At 36.9% G+C, this 16,652-nt stretch overlaps 2 protein-coding genes across 6 annotated transcripts; one reads left to right on the top strand and one right to left on the bottom strand.

Moving 5' to 3' along the window:
* Window positions 1-273: 273 nt before the first annotated feature.
* Window positions 274-4,177, bottom strand: LOC120792074 (ion channel TACAN-like). Of its 3 annotated transcripts, XM_040131098.1 has the most exons (13): window positions 4,106-4,177; window positions 3,716-3,774; window positions 3,330-3,448; window positions 2,991-3,107; window positions 2,788-2,847; window positions 2,368-2,463; window positions 2,175-2,264; window positions 1,895-1,960; window positions 1,692-1,753; window positions 1,511-1,603; window positions 1,264-1,328; window positions 890-958; window positions 274-516 (listed from the first exon to the last, which is right to left on the bottom strand). In XM_040131098.1, the coding sequence occupies exons 3-13, from the start codon at window positions 3,434-3,436 to the stop codon at window positions 403-405; spliced, it is 939 nt and encodes a 312-aa protein (XP_039987032.1). In that variant the 5' UTR covers window positions 3,437-3,448; window positions 3,716-3,774; window positions 4,106-4,177; the 3' UTR covers window positions 274-402. The 3 variants fall into 3 exon arrangements, with proteins under 3 accessions (XP_039987032.1, XP_039987031.1, XP_039987033.1); XM_040131097.1 differs by lacking the exon at window positions 4,106-4,177 and having other exon boundaries at window positions 3,716-3,875; XM_040131099.1 differs by lacking the exons at window positions 2,788-2,847; window positions 2,991-3,107; window positions 4,106-4,177 and having other exon boundaries at window positions 3,716-3,875.
* A 1,213-nt stretch (window positions 4,178-5,390) lies between these two features.
* Window positions 5,391-16,515, top strand: gdpd1 (glycerophosphodiester phosphodiesterase domain containing 1). 3 transcript variants are annotated; one of them, XM_040131614.1, is made up of 11 exons: window positions 5,391-5,540; window positions 6,710-6,859; window positions 7,498-7,540; window positions 7,967-8,102; window positions 9,275-9,320; window positions 9,701-9,822; window positions 10,304-10,393; window positions 10,895-11,028; window positions 13,498-13,557; window positions 13,897-13,948; window positions 14,528-16,515. In XM_040131614.1, the coding sequence occupies exons 2-11, from the start codon at window positions 6,724-6,726 to the stop codon at window positions 14,660-14,662; spliced, it is 954 nt and encodes a 317-aa protein (XP_039987548.1). In that variant the 5' UTR covers window positions 5,391-5,540; window positions 6,710-6,723; the 3' UTR covers window positions 14,663-16,515. The 3 variants fall into 3 exon arrangements, with proteins under 3 accessions (XP_039987548.1, XP_039987547.1, XP_039987546.1); XM_040131613.1 differs by having other exon boundaries at window positions 5,391-5,590; window positions 6,713-6,859; XM_040131612.1 differs by having other exon boundaries at window positions 5,391-5,590.
* The last annotated feature ends 137 nt before the right edge of the window (window positions 16,516-16,652 follow it).

Below are 16,652 nucleotides of genomic sequence, written 5' to 3'. Positions count from 1 at the left end.
TCAACTAGATAAATGGGCAAAAAAAAAAAATAAAAAAAAAATTCATGCATGGACAAGCACACAAGGTGAAACCGTATTAAAAAAATAGCGTCACAGACATAAGTATGTCTGTAAAATTATATACTTAACTGGAGGGTGCTTTTATTCATTGTTTGTCCTTTCCTTTGAGAATCATTTTCCTAATTATACAAATATAAGAACACGGAGGCATAGCAGAGCATAATTTAACCTTTAATGGTGATTGAGTAATCGTAGCACATTTTTATATTTATGTATATACTGCACGTTTTGTGGTAATAGGCAGAAGACTTACAATAACTTGCTGTTATAGTGTTAATGATGATATGAGCTTTCATTTGGAGAGGAACATGCGAGATAACATTTTATTTTATTATTAGTGTATCACAGACTCTTTGGTTTCTGATTCCTGCTCTTGAACTTCTGACGAACCACAGCAACAGTGGTGAAGAAATTTCCCATGAACAGAATAAGGAAGCAGAGGCCACACATCAAGACCTGGCATCACATGGAAAAGAGAGAAAATAGAGAACAATACATGAGTAAGCATACAATCTTTGATTCATTATAATTTTCTTGATATATGGAGCTGATCAGGTGGGGAGGAAATATTCAGAAGTAATGTGAAGTTACTTTCAAGCATGCGAATGCAAATCCATGAGGCTGATTTCATAGAGAAACTATATTTATACAACAAGACAATGAAAAATAGATACAAAAACTCATTATAATCTAACACTGAGCCGTCTAATAATTCTTGTTGTATAATAACCTCCCTAGTGATGTAAATATACAGTATTAGCAAACAGGAAGTGCTGATGCTGGAAAAATAAGTAGATACAGTAAATCTTTAACTGTTTGTTTGACTGACCTGCCATTCTTTAAAGTCTGGGAGCTGAGCCATTCTGAAGAGAGAGAGGCCATTGAAGAGCTGCCAGAACTACAGGACAAAACATGAGGACTTATGGAGCAGTATGTACTGATGCAAACACAGACAAAAATTAGCTAAAGGTTAAGCTGTTGTCCAGATCACTGAAAACCTAAACATTGTCTCACATCATTTCCAAATATGCAGGGTAATATTGTGTGGCATGACATCAGCATTTTTTATCAGCTTTTTCCTTTGTCATCCAATCTAAACCATGACAAAGTGTTACAGTGTTTTTGATGCAAACTAAGCAGTTAGCTGAAGGGAATTTCTTAAGTTCAGTTGCACATCATCTCAATGTCACAGGCTGTACTCACATGACCAAAAAAGAGGAAGGGCAAAAGAAACGTCAGCCCTTTCCACATCCAGGACTGAAATCCCTCTGAAAACAGAAAGCAGACAAGGGTTGGGAGTGTTTCACATCTGTATTACAGCAGTGACAATAAGGAGTCACAGATGTGATGGGTTCCAAATCTTAAACATTTCAACAAAATATTCAGTTATGATAAGCTTGGCCGAGTGCATCTGCACTCCGAGTCCTTGACGTGTTCCTGTGTATCTCACCCACGGTCACATCCATGTTGTGTCTTTCTCCCAGGGCTCGTAGTCTGTACAGGCATCCACTCTGATAATAGCACTGCAGACATTGGACAAAACCTGCGTGTTCCAGATGAGAGAAATCAGGCTTCAGTTTGATTTTTGAAAAGTCTGAACCATTAATGTTTTACAAGGACTTTAAAATTACTTTGATACAATGAGTAGGCAAGGAACTGGTTCCTGAATATCTTGTAGAGGCTCCCATCTGGCCTTAGGTGTGAAAGGGGAGAAATTTGTTATTACACAGAAAAAAAGTGCAACTTAGCAAGCACTATACATACTTAAATATGTTAAAACAAAGTTTCATTGTTTCTTAATCTGTGAGTTAGGTTTTTATCTTCCCCTACTCACCATGTCAGCATCACGCCGGACAAAAAAGCTGAGATGTAGTGATGAAAAACCCACCAGCCTTTGATTCTATGATGCAGGACACATTTTATTAAATATTAGACTGTATGTTTTTACACTTAGTTAAACTGAACAGCTCAAGGAATTAGAGTTACTTAGGCAGATAAATAATAAGATGAAAAAAAAGATGATTAACTGCCACAATAAGTATTTTTTATAATAAAGAAGCAAAAGGTTGGAGGGCTGTGCACAGTACATAAAAAATTTGATTGGTAGGGCTGACCTGGAGCCATTAGTGATGAGGATACTTTCCCTGATAGTTAATGTACAATAGTACCACACCAGCAGGAAATTGAGGATTGCATCGAAAAATCTAAAATCGGGGACATGAGACAAGTTCTGGATTTACACAGATGGAACATGCAGTGTCCCTGTTATCAAGAAGCAGCTATGATGTGGGATATACGGATACGTACCTGTAGTTCGCAAAGAAATAGCATATGAAGGAGAACAGCAGCAGGATGACTGTGGAGCACAGCTTGAACTTCTCATATTCATCTTTGTAGGCAAATCTGGCAAAGATGTGATATATTCAGGACTCCATATACAATACAAGGCCTTTCAGAACTAAGGAAATAGGCAGAAATTCATCAGCCAAGGAGAAGCTCTCTCATAGTTTGACTTATGGAAATAAGGGACTTCAGTGTTAATTCATAGTGCCAATTGGACTTCTGGAGCATCACTGACTGAATCAAGATATTATGTGATAAATCCTTTGATAAGTACACAGCTAAATCTAAAGAGGTTCTGGCTAAAAAATGTCGTTTAACTAGACCAATGTTATCATGGAAATAAAAAGTGGATATTCGGGTTGTGTGTTTGCTTGGTTTGCTTACTTTGACTGCTTGCTGAAAAGAGTTACATTCACATTTCCAAGCACCAGACTGAGATACAGCCTGCAATATGAAATGATCATATTAATTTCACCTTATTTAACTTAATGTAAGGTGTATTAATTTAATTGATCCGTTTTTTTTATTGTATTTTAATCACAGCAATGACATCTGCACTAATTTTGTGATTAAGAAGAAGTCGTCACCCATTTTTCTTGGGAAGAAAAGCTTCCATTTCAAAGAAAGCATTTGGCCACGTCTTGATTTTCTCTCTTATCTCATCCATGTTTTTAGCATCTTCTTCTGATGGTATTTTGCTGCATCTGATGGATGACGTAAGGGCACAAGAGAAGTTTGTAGCATTGGCACAATATTGACAGTATGTGTTCATTTGAGCTGAAGAGGGTCCACTTTTTCTATATCAGTTAGCATTTCTTCCTCCCTATATATGTTTGTGTATGTGACCTGATGTACTTTATTTATCTCTATATATATCTCAAAATCTCTGTCCAGGCAAATTTGCGAGTGTGTGTGTGGACACTTACTTTTTCACTAGATGGGACGTCTCCTTCAGTCTTTTTCGCTGATGGGAAATGGAGGAGGAGAAGTTGTTTTGTAGTTTGGAAATTTCATCCAGCTTTTGTAAGTACATTCTGTGTGTCTCCTGGATGACATAAGAACGTGGGGTTGCATCAATAACCAAAGAAAATGTATATGGTTGATTATAATCTGGAGCACAACCAAGATATTTGACATTATGTAAACCAAGCATTACTGATACATGGTAGTTTTATAGGTTTAATTAAAAACATTTAATCATATTTTTTGAGTAACACAACAGCAAGCAAACAGTGTGTCAAGCATAAGACCTACGCAACTGCTTTATGTGAAACAATCTGATACTTTTAGCTGGTTTTGGTCCGTTTCTCACCTGAAGTTGTTGATATTCCTCCTCCAGACATTTCCACTCCACCAGAACGTCTGTTAGACCTTGAGACATATTGCCAGCAATTTTACTTTTACCGTTACAATTTCACAGACAGCAAACCCAGACCCAAAACCCAGTAAGGAGCTCTAATTGTTTAACCAACAAGAAATGACTTGCACATAATGCTATTCAGGGTGTGTATCACATCTCTATGGATGGTTTATTGCATAAAGTGAACTTTGACTGGTACAAATGTACCAGTAAAGATTCTCACTTGGACATTGTTCTGTGGAAATGTTCTGGTTGTTCAGTTATCACTCACAGGACTAAAAGCAACAGGTTATTGTAGACTATAGTATATACAATGCAAAGACTAGAGGACTATATATTTACCTTTGTCATGGTTCACACACTTGCCTGTTAGCTAGATGTTACTTCTCTGCAGATTTTACCTTTCAGCATAGTTTGTTTGTCACTTACACAGCTGCGCGTTAGCAGCATCTGGTGGACTAAATTAGTTACAACTCACTTTACAAATGAGACTAGAGTCCAGGGGGAATGTTTGGCTGTTGTAATGTTATCGCACACATGACAAATCGGTGGAAATGATAATGTAAAAAATTGATTAAATTCAAATAGTTTATTATAAAAATGCTATGTTTTCTTTTTATTTGTAAAACCTGCACACCATCATAGGAAAACTGTGAGGCTGAAACCAACAATTATTTTCATTATCCATATGTCTGACAATTATTTTCTTTAATAATTAGTAATTAGTGCTTAGTGTATACGATGTCAGAAAGTAGTGAAAAATGCCCAACATAATTCCTTGAAGCCAAGAGAACATATTCTAATTTCTTGTTTTGTCTGACAAACTGTCAGAAACCCCAAAATGTTTAGTTTACTATCGTCAGAACTGTACAAAGTGACTTTTTAGCATTTTTACTTAAAAAATAATTTAAACAATTGATCACGTATCAAAATTGTTGCCAATTCATTTCTGTCAGTCGACTAGTCAGTTATACTGGTTGGTTTCTGGGCACCTTGGGAAATAATGAGGCTTCCATGTACAGTGAGGGTTAATTGCGGCCCAGCAACACATTCTTGCCCCAGGGATCCATCCAGTTGTGCATGGTTAGTGAAAGTCTAGTACTTTATTATTGTCATCCATTAGTGCTAAATTTGTGTTGTAGCCTATACATTAGGTATTGAGGATAACTATACACTGAATCTATAAATACACGTGTTTGAACAGGTACAGGTAGGCTATACTGTATGCAGTATGTATAGGTGTTTAATATACAGTTAAGTATGCAAGGAACATATGAGCTATTTTTTCTATGCTGGTCTTGAAAAAACAATTTGTCATTTCAACTGTATTTTTATTGTTGGACTGACAAATACTCTTGAACTTCAACTTAAACTGCCCAATGTAAAATTTATCTTTGATTGTATATATTTTTTATAAATCTACTGTTGCCATATACCTCATATGCCCTGTGACTTAACGTCACAACTACTAGTTAAAAAAAGCAAAAAAAAAAAAACTGCAGTAATAATTTTTCAGTAGACTTCCAAGAGTTAATAGCTAATATTGGTCGAGGTGACACTTTTACTCTGAAAAATTCTAGCGGAAGTGCCATTGTCGCATAGGCTGGCGCATGCGCATCCAGCTGACAGCGGCTGATTGTGTTAAGTCAAAGACAGCTGTGGTACGGAGTAGAGTCCGTAGTGCAGAGCAGAGGCCAGTGCATCACTTTATCTTCATCCAAAGTAGCTCTCTGCACAGGTTCCTGGACACTAACTAACTAATTCTGGGACTTCCCAGGTTAGTCAAGACAAAAATACAAAGAAAACCAAAACATTTTGATGACAAAGGTGAGATTAAATCTTGTTAGTTCGACCCCAGGTCAGCTAACGCTAGCCTAATCTTGCTAGTACGCTAACAACGTTATTGTCATTTAACAGTTGTTGTAACTGTGTGTTTGTTAGGGAAAAATTATGTTTTAATATTTTATATATATTATCTCAATATAAACCGCTTCATAACAAGGCAGCGCAATGAGAAACTGAGTAGACAGAGTGAAAATACGCTGAAATGTAATATTTTAATAATATTTTAATAAAATGTGCAGTCTCTCTGACCCCTTCGATGGAAGGATTATTTGCTCTTTAGTGCCAGTATTTTCTGATAGAGTATAATTGTGTAATGGCAAATTTATTAATGAATGTTTGTGGGGAAGTCACAGAAAAAATCATAAGTTCTAATTAAAGAGGCAAAAACCGAAGCTATCAGGCACAATCTTATCCTATATCTCACTTGCAACTTTTATGATCTATTTGCCACAAAGTTACTTGATTGTAATTTCGATAGAAGGTAAATAATTCTTCATAATTTTTCAATTATGAATTCAAAACATTTGGTAGGTACAGGTATTCACATGCAAATACTTGATTGCGTTTTTACAATTATAACTTTATAAATTTAATTCTTTGGGGTAGCGTTGAATAGATTGATTAATCAATCAGCAGAGTTTTATCATCACTTAATTGTTAATTCGTTTTTTTAAAGCAAAAATGAAATTTTAACATGTCAACCTGGGCATCAGGCAACTGATGCGCTCACCATTGTCTTATATTTTATGTGCCAATTGATTAATCGGCTAATAATTGTAAGAGAATAATCTTTAGATGAATCAATAATGAAAGGAATAATTGTTAGTTTTAGCCCTATTTTGGTCTTTTAGCTGTTGGTCAGGCTAAGTAAGGAGCTTTGAGACTTCAGTTTTGCCATTAATCATTTAAAATATTTTATCCAGTGATTAATCAATTGAAAAATACTTATCAGTGGAAGTTCCTGCTCTAGCTGTTCCTGAATTATTATTTTTTCCCAGAGTCAGCTCAAAATTTCTCTGCTTAGACAAAGATGGACAAAGCCTGTGAATGATGAAATCCTGCTTTACTGCAGATGTTAACTGGGTTGTGTTTGTTTTTCAGCAGACCGAAAGGAGATGTGTGCTGCTGTGTATGTCCTGTCGACGGTAACGGGCTACGTGCTCACCTCTGCCCTGCTGCTGAAATGTCCAGCTCTTTTGCACAGGAGGAAGCGAGAAACTTTCCTCAGCAGACACATTTCCCACCGTGGAGGTGGGTCAGTGGCACTCATTCAGATGTCAATATTTACCATGTTTGATTTTTTTTTTTTTTTTTTTTTTGTTTCACTCAAAATCCCCCTCAGTAAAAAGGTGCATGAGAATTTATCCCCAGCAATTATAGTTATTCACTGATGTTTCATCATTTTTTTTTTTAGTAATTAGTACACTTAGTATGCAGAAAGTGATTTCATATAAGAATAAATGATACAAGATGCTACAATTTTAAAACTGTCTCTTGTCTGAATACAGTATTAACATCAGCATATTTGGATATTTTTGACATAGCTTTGATAATTATTAAGTGATAAGTAATGTGTATTTGTGTTTTGCTCATCAGACAGGACTGTCAATACGTAACCAAAGACTTTGTGTTTTTTGTCTTGCATGCTGCTGTGGCTGTTACAGAAACTTTAAAAATTGATAAATAAAGTTACATATACAGCACATAAATCTAGGAAGGTTGATACCTACGGAAAGTGCAAATAAACACAGGACACTCAGAAGATCATGGGTTTGCCTGTTCGTCCTTTTCGTAGCAGTGAGGGGAGTGTTCCAGCTGCGGGTCCCATAGTAGTGCAGGTATAAAGAAAACACTGTACCACACTTAATGTTTCCTTTTTTGCATTGCAGGGGCAGGTGAAAACCTGGAAAACACCATGGCAGCCTTTAAGCAGTGAGTAGAAGCCTTAGTCATAATGACAAGGGTGTTTGCTTGTTTTTTGCATTTATATGTGAAACATAACTGGTGCTCGTACTTGCAAATGTGGGCAGTGTGTGTCATCTGAGCTCGGCAGTTTTCAGTTTGTGACCACTGTCTGTTTTGTTTGTCTGTCTTTGTCTCTTTTTATCCACGCTTAAACACACAGGCAGCAATGCCTTAGATCACTCGTCATATCGAAGGCTTAGATGTTATTTCTGATTGATTTATTAATGGAGCGTGAAGTGGACAGGTTTATGATTTTTTTGAGTGTGTATGTGCTATGTTTCATAGTGTCACTGTTGTTGGTGACCACACTGATGAAGTTAGCAATAAAAGTCAATGGAGTCTCCCAGGTATTGTGATAAATACGGTGTGTGTACTGCGTGTTGGTTCATGCAGCGCTGTGGATCTCGGCACAGACATGCTGGAGTTGGACTGCCACCTGACGAAAGATGAACAGGTAGTGGTTTCACATGATGCCAACTTGAAGAGGGCCACTGGCATAAATGCACAAATCTCCGAAATGGCCTACGCTGTGAGTTTCTGCTCTGAAATTTCTCTTTAGTCATTCCATTTCCATATCTGAAGGAGAAATCACTACCATTTTATTATTTTCTAATCTCCTTTCCAGCTCGATGAATTGTTTGGCGATCCATTTTCCTTTTTCTAGGCACCTGCAAAAAGGAGAATGTTAATGAGAATTTAATTAAGTGGATCAATTATTAGTAGGAGTTTGTTTTGCCATCTACATTAACAGGTAAAAGAGACAGAGGTCAACAGGTCCACATATATTTGAGTTAAAAACCTGAAATTGAGAACTAGACTTGTGTAACAGCAATGATGGATCATGTGAGTTGATCAGGTGAGGTCCATACCAAGTCACCTGATTATGCCACATGATGAACTTTTGCCTGATTCAAAAAACACAACAGATCCAGCTGACATTCTTGGTCGGTCAGTTGATGCTCACTTAGGATCTCTGTTCTTTTCTGTTATACACATCTTTGATGGTTTACGCCAGTTGTAGGCAAATAGTGGCCTGTAGGCCAAATCCACACCTCCAGCAAAAATATTTGACCCCACAATGAAAGCTGAAGTTTTTGCTTTAATAGCATCAGAACCTTCACATAATTTCTCATAAATCTAGCGTAGGTAAAAAATGTATATACAAAGCTTATGTAAATCCCAACAATAATGACATTGTAACATAGTTAACAATTTGCATCTTAAACATAAATAGGTGGCAGTCTAACAGAAAGAGCCTGCTAATTTAAAAAAAATCTAAGGCAACAACATTGACAACAGCACTTTATTTCAACCATTAATGAAGGAGGCCGCTGTCATTTTTTGCCAAATGAGTATTTAGTCTTACTGCTGCTGCTTTGTTAGCCCTCACTTACTAAGAGAGAAATCACATCTGCATTCAAAAATTTGATATGAAAATTATATTCATGGGCCTTAAGATTAGTTCACAGTTTTAGTGATCTTTTCCTATGTAGTACAGAGAAGCACACGCTCCTCATATTGATCTTGCTTCGCCATGTGTTTGCTGGGTTCCTGTCTCTCTTTATATTGACTGTAGGTATTGTTGAACAACCTCAGTCACTCTTAACATCTGCACCTGCCCTGACCATACAGGCTCTGAGCCTCTGAGTGTAAGCCGTAATTCTTGTCTGTTAACTACTGACTGTTGTGTGCTCTTTGCAGGAGCTACCTCCATACCTCTGCAAGCTGGGTGTAACTTTTCAGAGGGGTGAGCATCACATACCCATGACTGGTGTAATTACTACAAAGCTAACATCACCCACGTACAGATGCATCCTCAGCAACATCAGTAGTCAGTGTGCTCCACAGATTGTTCAGCTACATGTACATGTGTATGTGATGTACGTTTATGTATAGGGAGAAGTACACAAATATTGTGTTAATTTAAATTTCACCATGTACAATGGGTCAGTTCATCTGCAAAAGAATTTAAAATCACAGTGATCTACTATATGTAGATTATCTATATAATCATTGACAGATAATACTAGTATAGTTTACAAAAACTGCTGGGCAGAGAGCAACAGCTGAAATTTGTTCAGTTTATTCTGCAGCTGACTGTGTTTTGACTTGTTCTTGTGTGTGCAGAGTGTTTCTGCGAAGGAGGAGAAGACAAACGCATTCCTCTCCTCAGAGACGTTTTTGATGCCTTTCCTAATACCCCTGTCAACATTGACATCAAGGTCAACAATGACACGCTCATCAAGAAGGTGTGTGTGTGTGTGTGTGTGTGTGTGTGTGTGTGTGTGTGTGTGTGTGTGTGTGTGTGTGTCGGGGGGTCTTTTGGTACTTTCACCATCTTAGCAAACACTTCTCATGTTTTCTCTCTTTTTCTTCTGCCTATTTCCCATGCCATATCCATCTTTAATAACTTGTATGCCTTTAAAAAACAATACAGCATTAATGGTCATCGTGTATCAAAAGGTGTAAATAAACTGGCATACATTGAAACAAAGATCCATCACTGTCATTTTGTCTTTATCAGTTTCTCTCTTGTACTTAGTTATGTAACTTTAAGGACTATCTGCTCTTCAGTAGCCAAATTCTCAGTGTCAAAAATTGTTTGGCAATAAGAAATATGGAGTGGCAACATAAAATTTCTGATTCATGTTTCAAACCTTTGCAACATGTATTTTATTGTAAGGGGTTTTTGTAATAATGATTTTTTTTTTTTTTTTTAAATCCTTGCAGGTCTCTGAGCTGGTCGTTAAGTACGACAGAGAGCATATGACTGTGTGGGGCAATGCCAGCAACCAGATTGTCAAGAAGTGTTACAAAGAGGTACATTTGTATGAGATGTTTGGCCTTATTTAAATGACATTTGGATATAGAGCTTATTGATTTCTTTGTTATTATTTACTTGCAGACTGTCGGTATTGTATGTTAAGTTCACAATTGGTCCAATCATTTCAGGGTGTATCACCACTGATAACAAAGAAAAACGTACCATCAGTAATAATACTCTTTTCATCTAGTAGGCCTTAAAGTGGCATGAATAAGGTGCTGTAGGAAAGAAGATGATTGCTATCTATCCTATACTGTACTCACTGTAGAGACAATTTCACACATGAAGATACTTAAACACTAAATAACTTTGTATCCAATGCTTAGGGGAGCCAATATTCATCTTTTTTTATCAGGTATAAAAACAAACAAATCATCTCAAGAGTCCTTTTTAAAGTATGGACTCTATCCTCAATTATCACTGTGGGTGGCTTAAAATTATTAATGAATCACAAGGTAACTGACCCTGAATCCTGGCTGTATGTTTGTGTTTTGCAGAACCCTCAAATTCCAGTCTTGTTCAGCTTTCCCAGGGTATTGCAGCTGTTGGGCCTCTTCTACACTGGCCTTCTGCCCTTTGTTCCCCTCAAGGAGCAGTTCCTAGAGATCCCCATGCCCTCCATTATCACCAAGTAAGTGTACGCATAGAAATGAAAATGGAAATCAGATCCAAGTACAGAGCTTCTGGAAAAAGTAGCAAAGTAGCACTGTGCTCTACAGGTTGTTGTCAAGGAGGGATTACTGAATGAGTCTACTGGGCACAGGCCCAGGGGCTTAGGAGGTCAGGGGGCCTCTAGGCCAGAGTCTGTTTGAAGTGATTTAACATTTCTTGTTGGGAAGTCCATCAAAAAACTACAAAGACACTCAAAATGACCACAAAAGGACCACAAAAAACAAAGACAAAAAAATGGCCAAAAAAAGACATAAACTAGAAAATGTGCTCATTAAATTGCAGACCTCCACCAAGGCCAATGTCAAACAACGTACACCATACTTCAGAGGAAAAACTTTGAATTCATAGTAAATGATCCGCATCTTACCCAAAATTTAATGGGTTCTATCCTGGGCCATGCCCTGTCCCTCTACCGAGTTCGGTGCACATTGGTTCAGTATCCTCCTGACAAATAAACAAATAGACACGGGGGATTACATAACCTCCTTAGCGGAGGTAAAAATCAAAAAAGGGATCCAAACCACCGTGAAGAGATGCAAAAGGACCAAAAAGAGACATCTGTCTGAATCTTTGGGTCTTGCTCTGTGTAGGAGGGTTGGGAGGCATTTACAAGTCTGTGCCCAGGGGCCATTAGTCCCACAATTTGGCCATGGTTGTGATACAACACGACACAGATACAAGTCCTCTATAGTTCTAGTTTGTCAGTAAGATAAAGCACTAACACTACACTCCACCAGAGGTGATCAATATCAGTCTACAAGTACATAACATTTTAAAGCAGTAGGTCAGAAGTCAAGGGCTGTTTTACAGTGGTAAGATTTTTTTTTTCCCCTATGTACTGTGGCAAGTCCCTAAATTGTGCTCAAGCCAATTTCAAAATGGTCTATATGACGAAGTGTAACAGGTTTTAGTGGGTCACAGCAGGAATAACATAATTCTGCCCCAAACTCTGAGACGTAAACATGAACAAACTTACTGTTCAGTTGAAAGTGCTGGCCAAGGTGATTTAGTTAGTGTGTCTCAGGAAAACAAAAACTTATGAATACGTACAATACTATTACAAATTACTAGATTAAAATCCTACTTAAAAAGGTTCAATTGACATTGGAAACATTTTTTAGGTGCTGCTCATTAATTAACCACAGAAAACTGTTTTCTTAATGCTACAGTTTGATCTCAATCTATAGTTAAAACATGTTACTTAAATGGTGATATCTTTTCGCCAATTTGCAATTTGTGGAAATGAGCTTCAAGGGTCATTATGGACCTTGGAAAGTAGTTTGACACAAAAAAAAATCTTAGCAAATGGTTGTTTACTGGGAAAATTTTGAGATCGTTCAAGTACATCTGTTGGCCTTCAGCAGCAGATAAGACACATCATCACAGACAGACACCAGATAAACATTGAACAGAGACAAGAGGATTTTCATGGGAATGTACTCTATCAGCCTACTCCATATGCCAATGAAAGCCACAAGATGTGGTTGAAAGTTCTGGAAAAGTGGACCTTGTGCTAAGAATTTTTTGTCAAAATGCAGGCATTAGTTTATTTCTTCCTAAAGTCAGAACTTTGGCTTGATAATGATATTATAGTTAATTTTAAAAAGTTACATACATGATTTTACTTTGTTTTCTTTAATTAAGTGTACTTTTTAATCAGGTTTTAAAAAAGTCATGAGGTACCTGTTGTTCCTAGGTCAGATGTACCCACCTAACTTTGTTAACAGGTTTTCTGTTTGCAGTTTGTCCTTTCTGTCTGTGTTATCTGGGCCCAAATGCTGTTTGAAACATGATCTCACTCCCTAATTAAGTCATTAAAAGAAACAGTCCTTCTCTTTGCCAGGAGGAGTTAATGGATCATAAGGCTCACGGTCACAGAGCAGATTATACATGCAGAACATTCATTAAGGATTAGGTGATTTGCTTTATTACAATTCTGTTGCTCTACAGTAGTTATGTCATACTAAATAGTTGCTTAATACAAATTCACCCCTCAAAAACTGTTACAATTTTATTGTACTTATATGGATAAGTACAATAATGTGCTCGACAAGTTATTATGTGATTAGGAATTGTTGTTTGACATTTGTTGTGTACAATTTCTTCCAGCCTGTCTCATTTACGTCTAGTTTAGTTAATGATTTCCTTCGCTTCCTAGAATGACTTTCCGAAACAGTCCCCAGCACCTGTCTTGAACTTGTTCCATTCAGCTGTTGTGGGCTGTGTTGGACCTGAGTAGATTTAGCTGTCTGTTGTCATTTTGAACATCACATGACCAGTAATGCAAAAGTGAATGAGCACTGATTGGTTATTTGAAAAATTTCCTATTACAAATTTTTGTCAAGTCTGAATGTGGCAACCACACCAGTTCCTTTTTTTTTTTTTTTTCAATACTTGAACTATTTTATTTTTCTGTGTGATTCTGCAGACTAAAGGATCCTAACAGATTAACTACGAGTCAGCGACTCATCACCTGGGTGGCAGACACGTAAGTCACTCATTTGTCCAAATATATAAAAGCCTTCTATCATCTTTATTTTAATTTCAGAGTGGCTCAATCCATTGGCATTTATAAAATAACTGTTTTAAACATTTACACCTGAATAACTAGGCTTTTTCATTATCTTTACTCGCATTTTGATTTTGTAATTTTTAAAAAATTTTTTGTATCTCTCTCCGTTGAGCACTTTATACATTTTTATATTTCAGAAGTGCTGATACTTTGTTGATTCTGTTTACAATTCCTCACTAAAATTCTCTCTACCTTCTCTCTACCTTTACTATACTTGTTTCTCCCTGCTGATGAGTATTTATTTTTCTCTTGCAGTTTGCTGATGAGGAAAACTCTTTTTGAGCATCTCACTGCCAGGGGAATACAGGTAAAACTGCTGTTATCTACCTTCTATAGTTGTCCTCACAAATGAGAAGAAATAACTTGGTAATGCAGTTGAAACAAATGATTGAATACATAGTTAATGCATATTGATAAATGCACATTGTATAGGGATAATAATGGCCAGTGGCCACTTCGCTATTAAGCTAATTTATCACAGTGTTTCTTTCATTGTTACTCTTTCTCTGAGCTCCAGACCTGTTTGTTTACATTATAGGTTTTTTTTATACAACAGTGTATCCAAGGTTGACATGTACAGAGTTGAGAGAAACTAGATATATGTACAGAACCGTGTCAATGTTAATCACTTTGCCTGAATTATCTTTACTTCCATGAATGACTGAAAAACTTCCCATAGTATAAAATGATAATGCTGAGCCTGTCTGCGTGCTGAGAGCTGTTTGTTGTAGCCGCAGTGTTAGTATAAAGCAGTAAAGTTCAAAAGTAGGACAGAGTGGCCGCTAACACTGCTGCCAAGAATACAAAACCATTCATGAGCCTAGTGTGACTCCCTCCGCGGTGTGTTTTGTGCGCTTTAACTGTCGAGTCGTGCATCTGGTTTCAGGTGTACATATGGGTGCTGAATGATGAGGAGGACTTCCAGAGGGCATTTGACTTGGGAGCCACGGGAGTTATGACAGATTTTCCCACCAGGCTTAAAGACTTCATGGACAGGAATGGCATTTCTAAGCTCCAGTGACCTGCAAAAATCTACCTCACCCCCACACCAGTGATTATCCTTCAACCTAACTAACTGGCTAAACCAGCCCCCCACAACACACATCCACTTTTACTGCATGCATTCCAGCAGGGCTACTACTCTCAAACTGTGTTGTATAGTCAGTAGGAACCTCTGTCATGTCATGTTCTGTATCCTGCACTGATTTTTAGGAACCAGTCTTTGCACTGGTAAAACAGGCTTTTGTATTTTCAATCACATAAAATACACTTAGGACACATGCTGTACCTGCTGTATATTATTATCTCCTTTAATTTGTGGTCTTTGAACGTTCTTTATTCCCCTGCTGCACACCCAGACAACAGTGTGAGATTAGCATTAGTATTACACAGCTATTTAATCTTTTAAAGTATAGCTATAAAATGGGACAAAATGTCCATTGAAATATGTTTGCAAGTCTTATCAGTCTTGAAGTTCATAATAGATTCATGGCTTTTGACTTATTTTTTTTAAGTTTTATTGATTTAAAGACTTAATTTAGGCTTTTTTTACTGCCTTTAATTAAATGACAGTTTGCAGTATTACTGTATCAAGTACCTGTGCTAGGACAAACACCAGCAGATGCAGCTTGATGTGGAAATGTAAGGTTTATTTACCAGCTGCTTTATAATTTTTTGCAGTCCATCGTTTTGTTTTTTGCAATCAGACTGTAACTTAGCACATGAAATAATACACAAATCCAAGCAGTTGTTTGATATTTTTATATGTGCCAGATGCAGACAAAAAGTTGTCATAAATGACAGGGTACAGACACAAGTCCTCAGCTCCACTGAGTTTTAGTATCAAATGAACAGTGAGTACTGAGGTCAGAGGTGCTTCTGCTCCATATTAAGTTTGATCATAGGCAAATTTAATTCAACTAGAGATTGTTCTGTAAAAAACTCTGTTTTTATATGTTTTTATGAAAGATGATGGGTTGTACGTTGTACAGCTACATAGTCGGATGGGTATGTGTAGTTCCTTAGTATCTAGTTTTCTCTGGATCAAGTGGAGTGACTGAGGTGTCATCTATTCATTAATGAATCTGAGAGAGAAATTTTGCACAAAACAACCTGTGTTGATGCGATCGTCGCAGCATTGAGCTTCGTATTTAAGAAATACGAACACTTTTTAATATATGGGCTTTAAAGTGTAATGGCAACATAGAAGCACTGATACATGTTGATTGATAGCTGTATTGCAGTCATTTGAAATTGAAATTTATTAAGGGCATCGAATGACTAGCAATTTCTCACTATGGGTGTCACAGTTTGAATGTGTAAAGATTATTAGGATTATCGTACAACTGACATTCTCTGTTTCAAATTTGTGACCACAAAGTGAGGGTCTGTAATGAATGTAGGAGTGGTTGAATGTACTGTATATTGTTTGGTATTTTTCTTGTTTGGTATTTTTTGTCAAAACTGTATTGGTGTTTTAATAACTTCAGTTTGTTTTCTGGCATTTTGTATTAGTGAATTCTGCACAGGTGTAAATCTGATGTCTGATATTTTACGTTGTTTTTAAAACACCTGTACATATCAAAATCATTATTCTTTGAGAGAAAGGCCTGTGATCCACCAATGATATTAATGAAAACACTCTAGAATATTTTGATTACATAAACTGTGCAGTACTAAGTGTACATTTTTTTCGCATGCTCAGATGAATAAGCTGTTGTACTTGAATATGTTGCAAGTTTGACTGAACTAGTGTGTGGGACCTGGCTGCTTTGGCCTATCAAAATGCCTTATCCCACATGGTGTTTGGTGAGAAGTTGTCTAAAAAGTGCATTTTTATCAAAATCAATAAAAATTATAAATATTGTCATACAAGTGGTGTGTATGTTTAGTAGAATGCCAGCTTTATAACGTTGTTTTTGGCCTCTTTTAACGCCAAATATTTGCCAATTTAGATGGATAAATACTTGGTAGCCACCTGCAGACTGACAGGAGGTGGCGCCGTAGACTGG

The sequence above is a fragment of the Xiphias gladius genome, chromosome 7 (genome assembly GCF_016859285.1).
Source record: "Xiphias gladius isolate SHS-SW01 ecotype Sanya breed wild chromosome 7, ASM1685928v1, whole genome shotgun sequence".
Classification (NCBI taxonomy): Eukaryota; Metazoa; Chordata; class Actinopteri; order Istiophoriformes; family Xiphiidae; genus Xiphias; species Xiphias gladius.
This window is presented reverse-complemented; position numbering and strand designations above follow the sequence as displayed.

Bases quoted from the DNA above. Each gene is read 5' to 3' on its own strand.
- LOC120792074 (XM_040131097.1), bottom strand. From the start codon at position 3,784: ATGTCTCAAGGTCTAACAGACGTTCTGGTGGAGTGGAAATGTCTGGAG. The intron at 3,108-3,329 runs GTAAGTGTCCAC...GTCATCCATCAG, and splicing joins ACGTCCCATCTAGTGAAAAA to ATGCAGCAAAATACCATCAG. The intron at 1,604-1,691 runs GTAATTTTAAAG...TGGAACACGCAG, and splicing joins TGCCTACTCATTGTATCAAA to GTTTTGTCCAATGTCTGCAG.
- gdpd1 (XM_040131614.1), top strand. From the start codon at position 6,724: ATGTGTGCTGCTGTGTATGTCCTGTCGACGGTAACGGGCTACGTGCTC. The intron at 11,029-13,497 runs GTAAGTGTACGC...GTGATTCTGCAG, and splicing joins ATGCCCTCCATTATCACCAA to ACTAAAGGATCCTAACAGAT. The intron at 13,558-13,896 runs GTAAGTCACTCA...TTTCTCTTGCAG, and splicing joins ATCACCTGGGTGGCAGACAC to TTTGCTGATGAGGAAAACTC.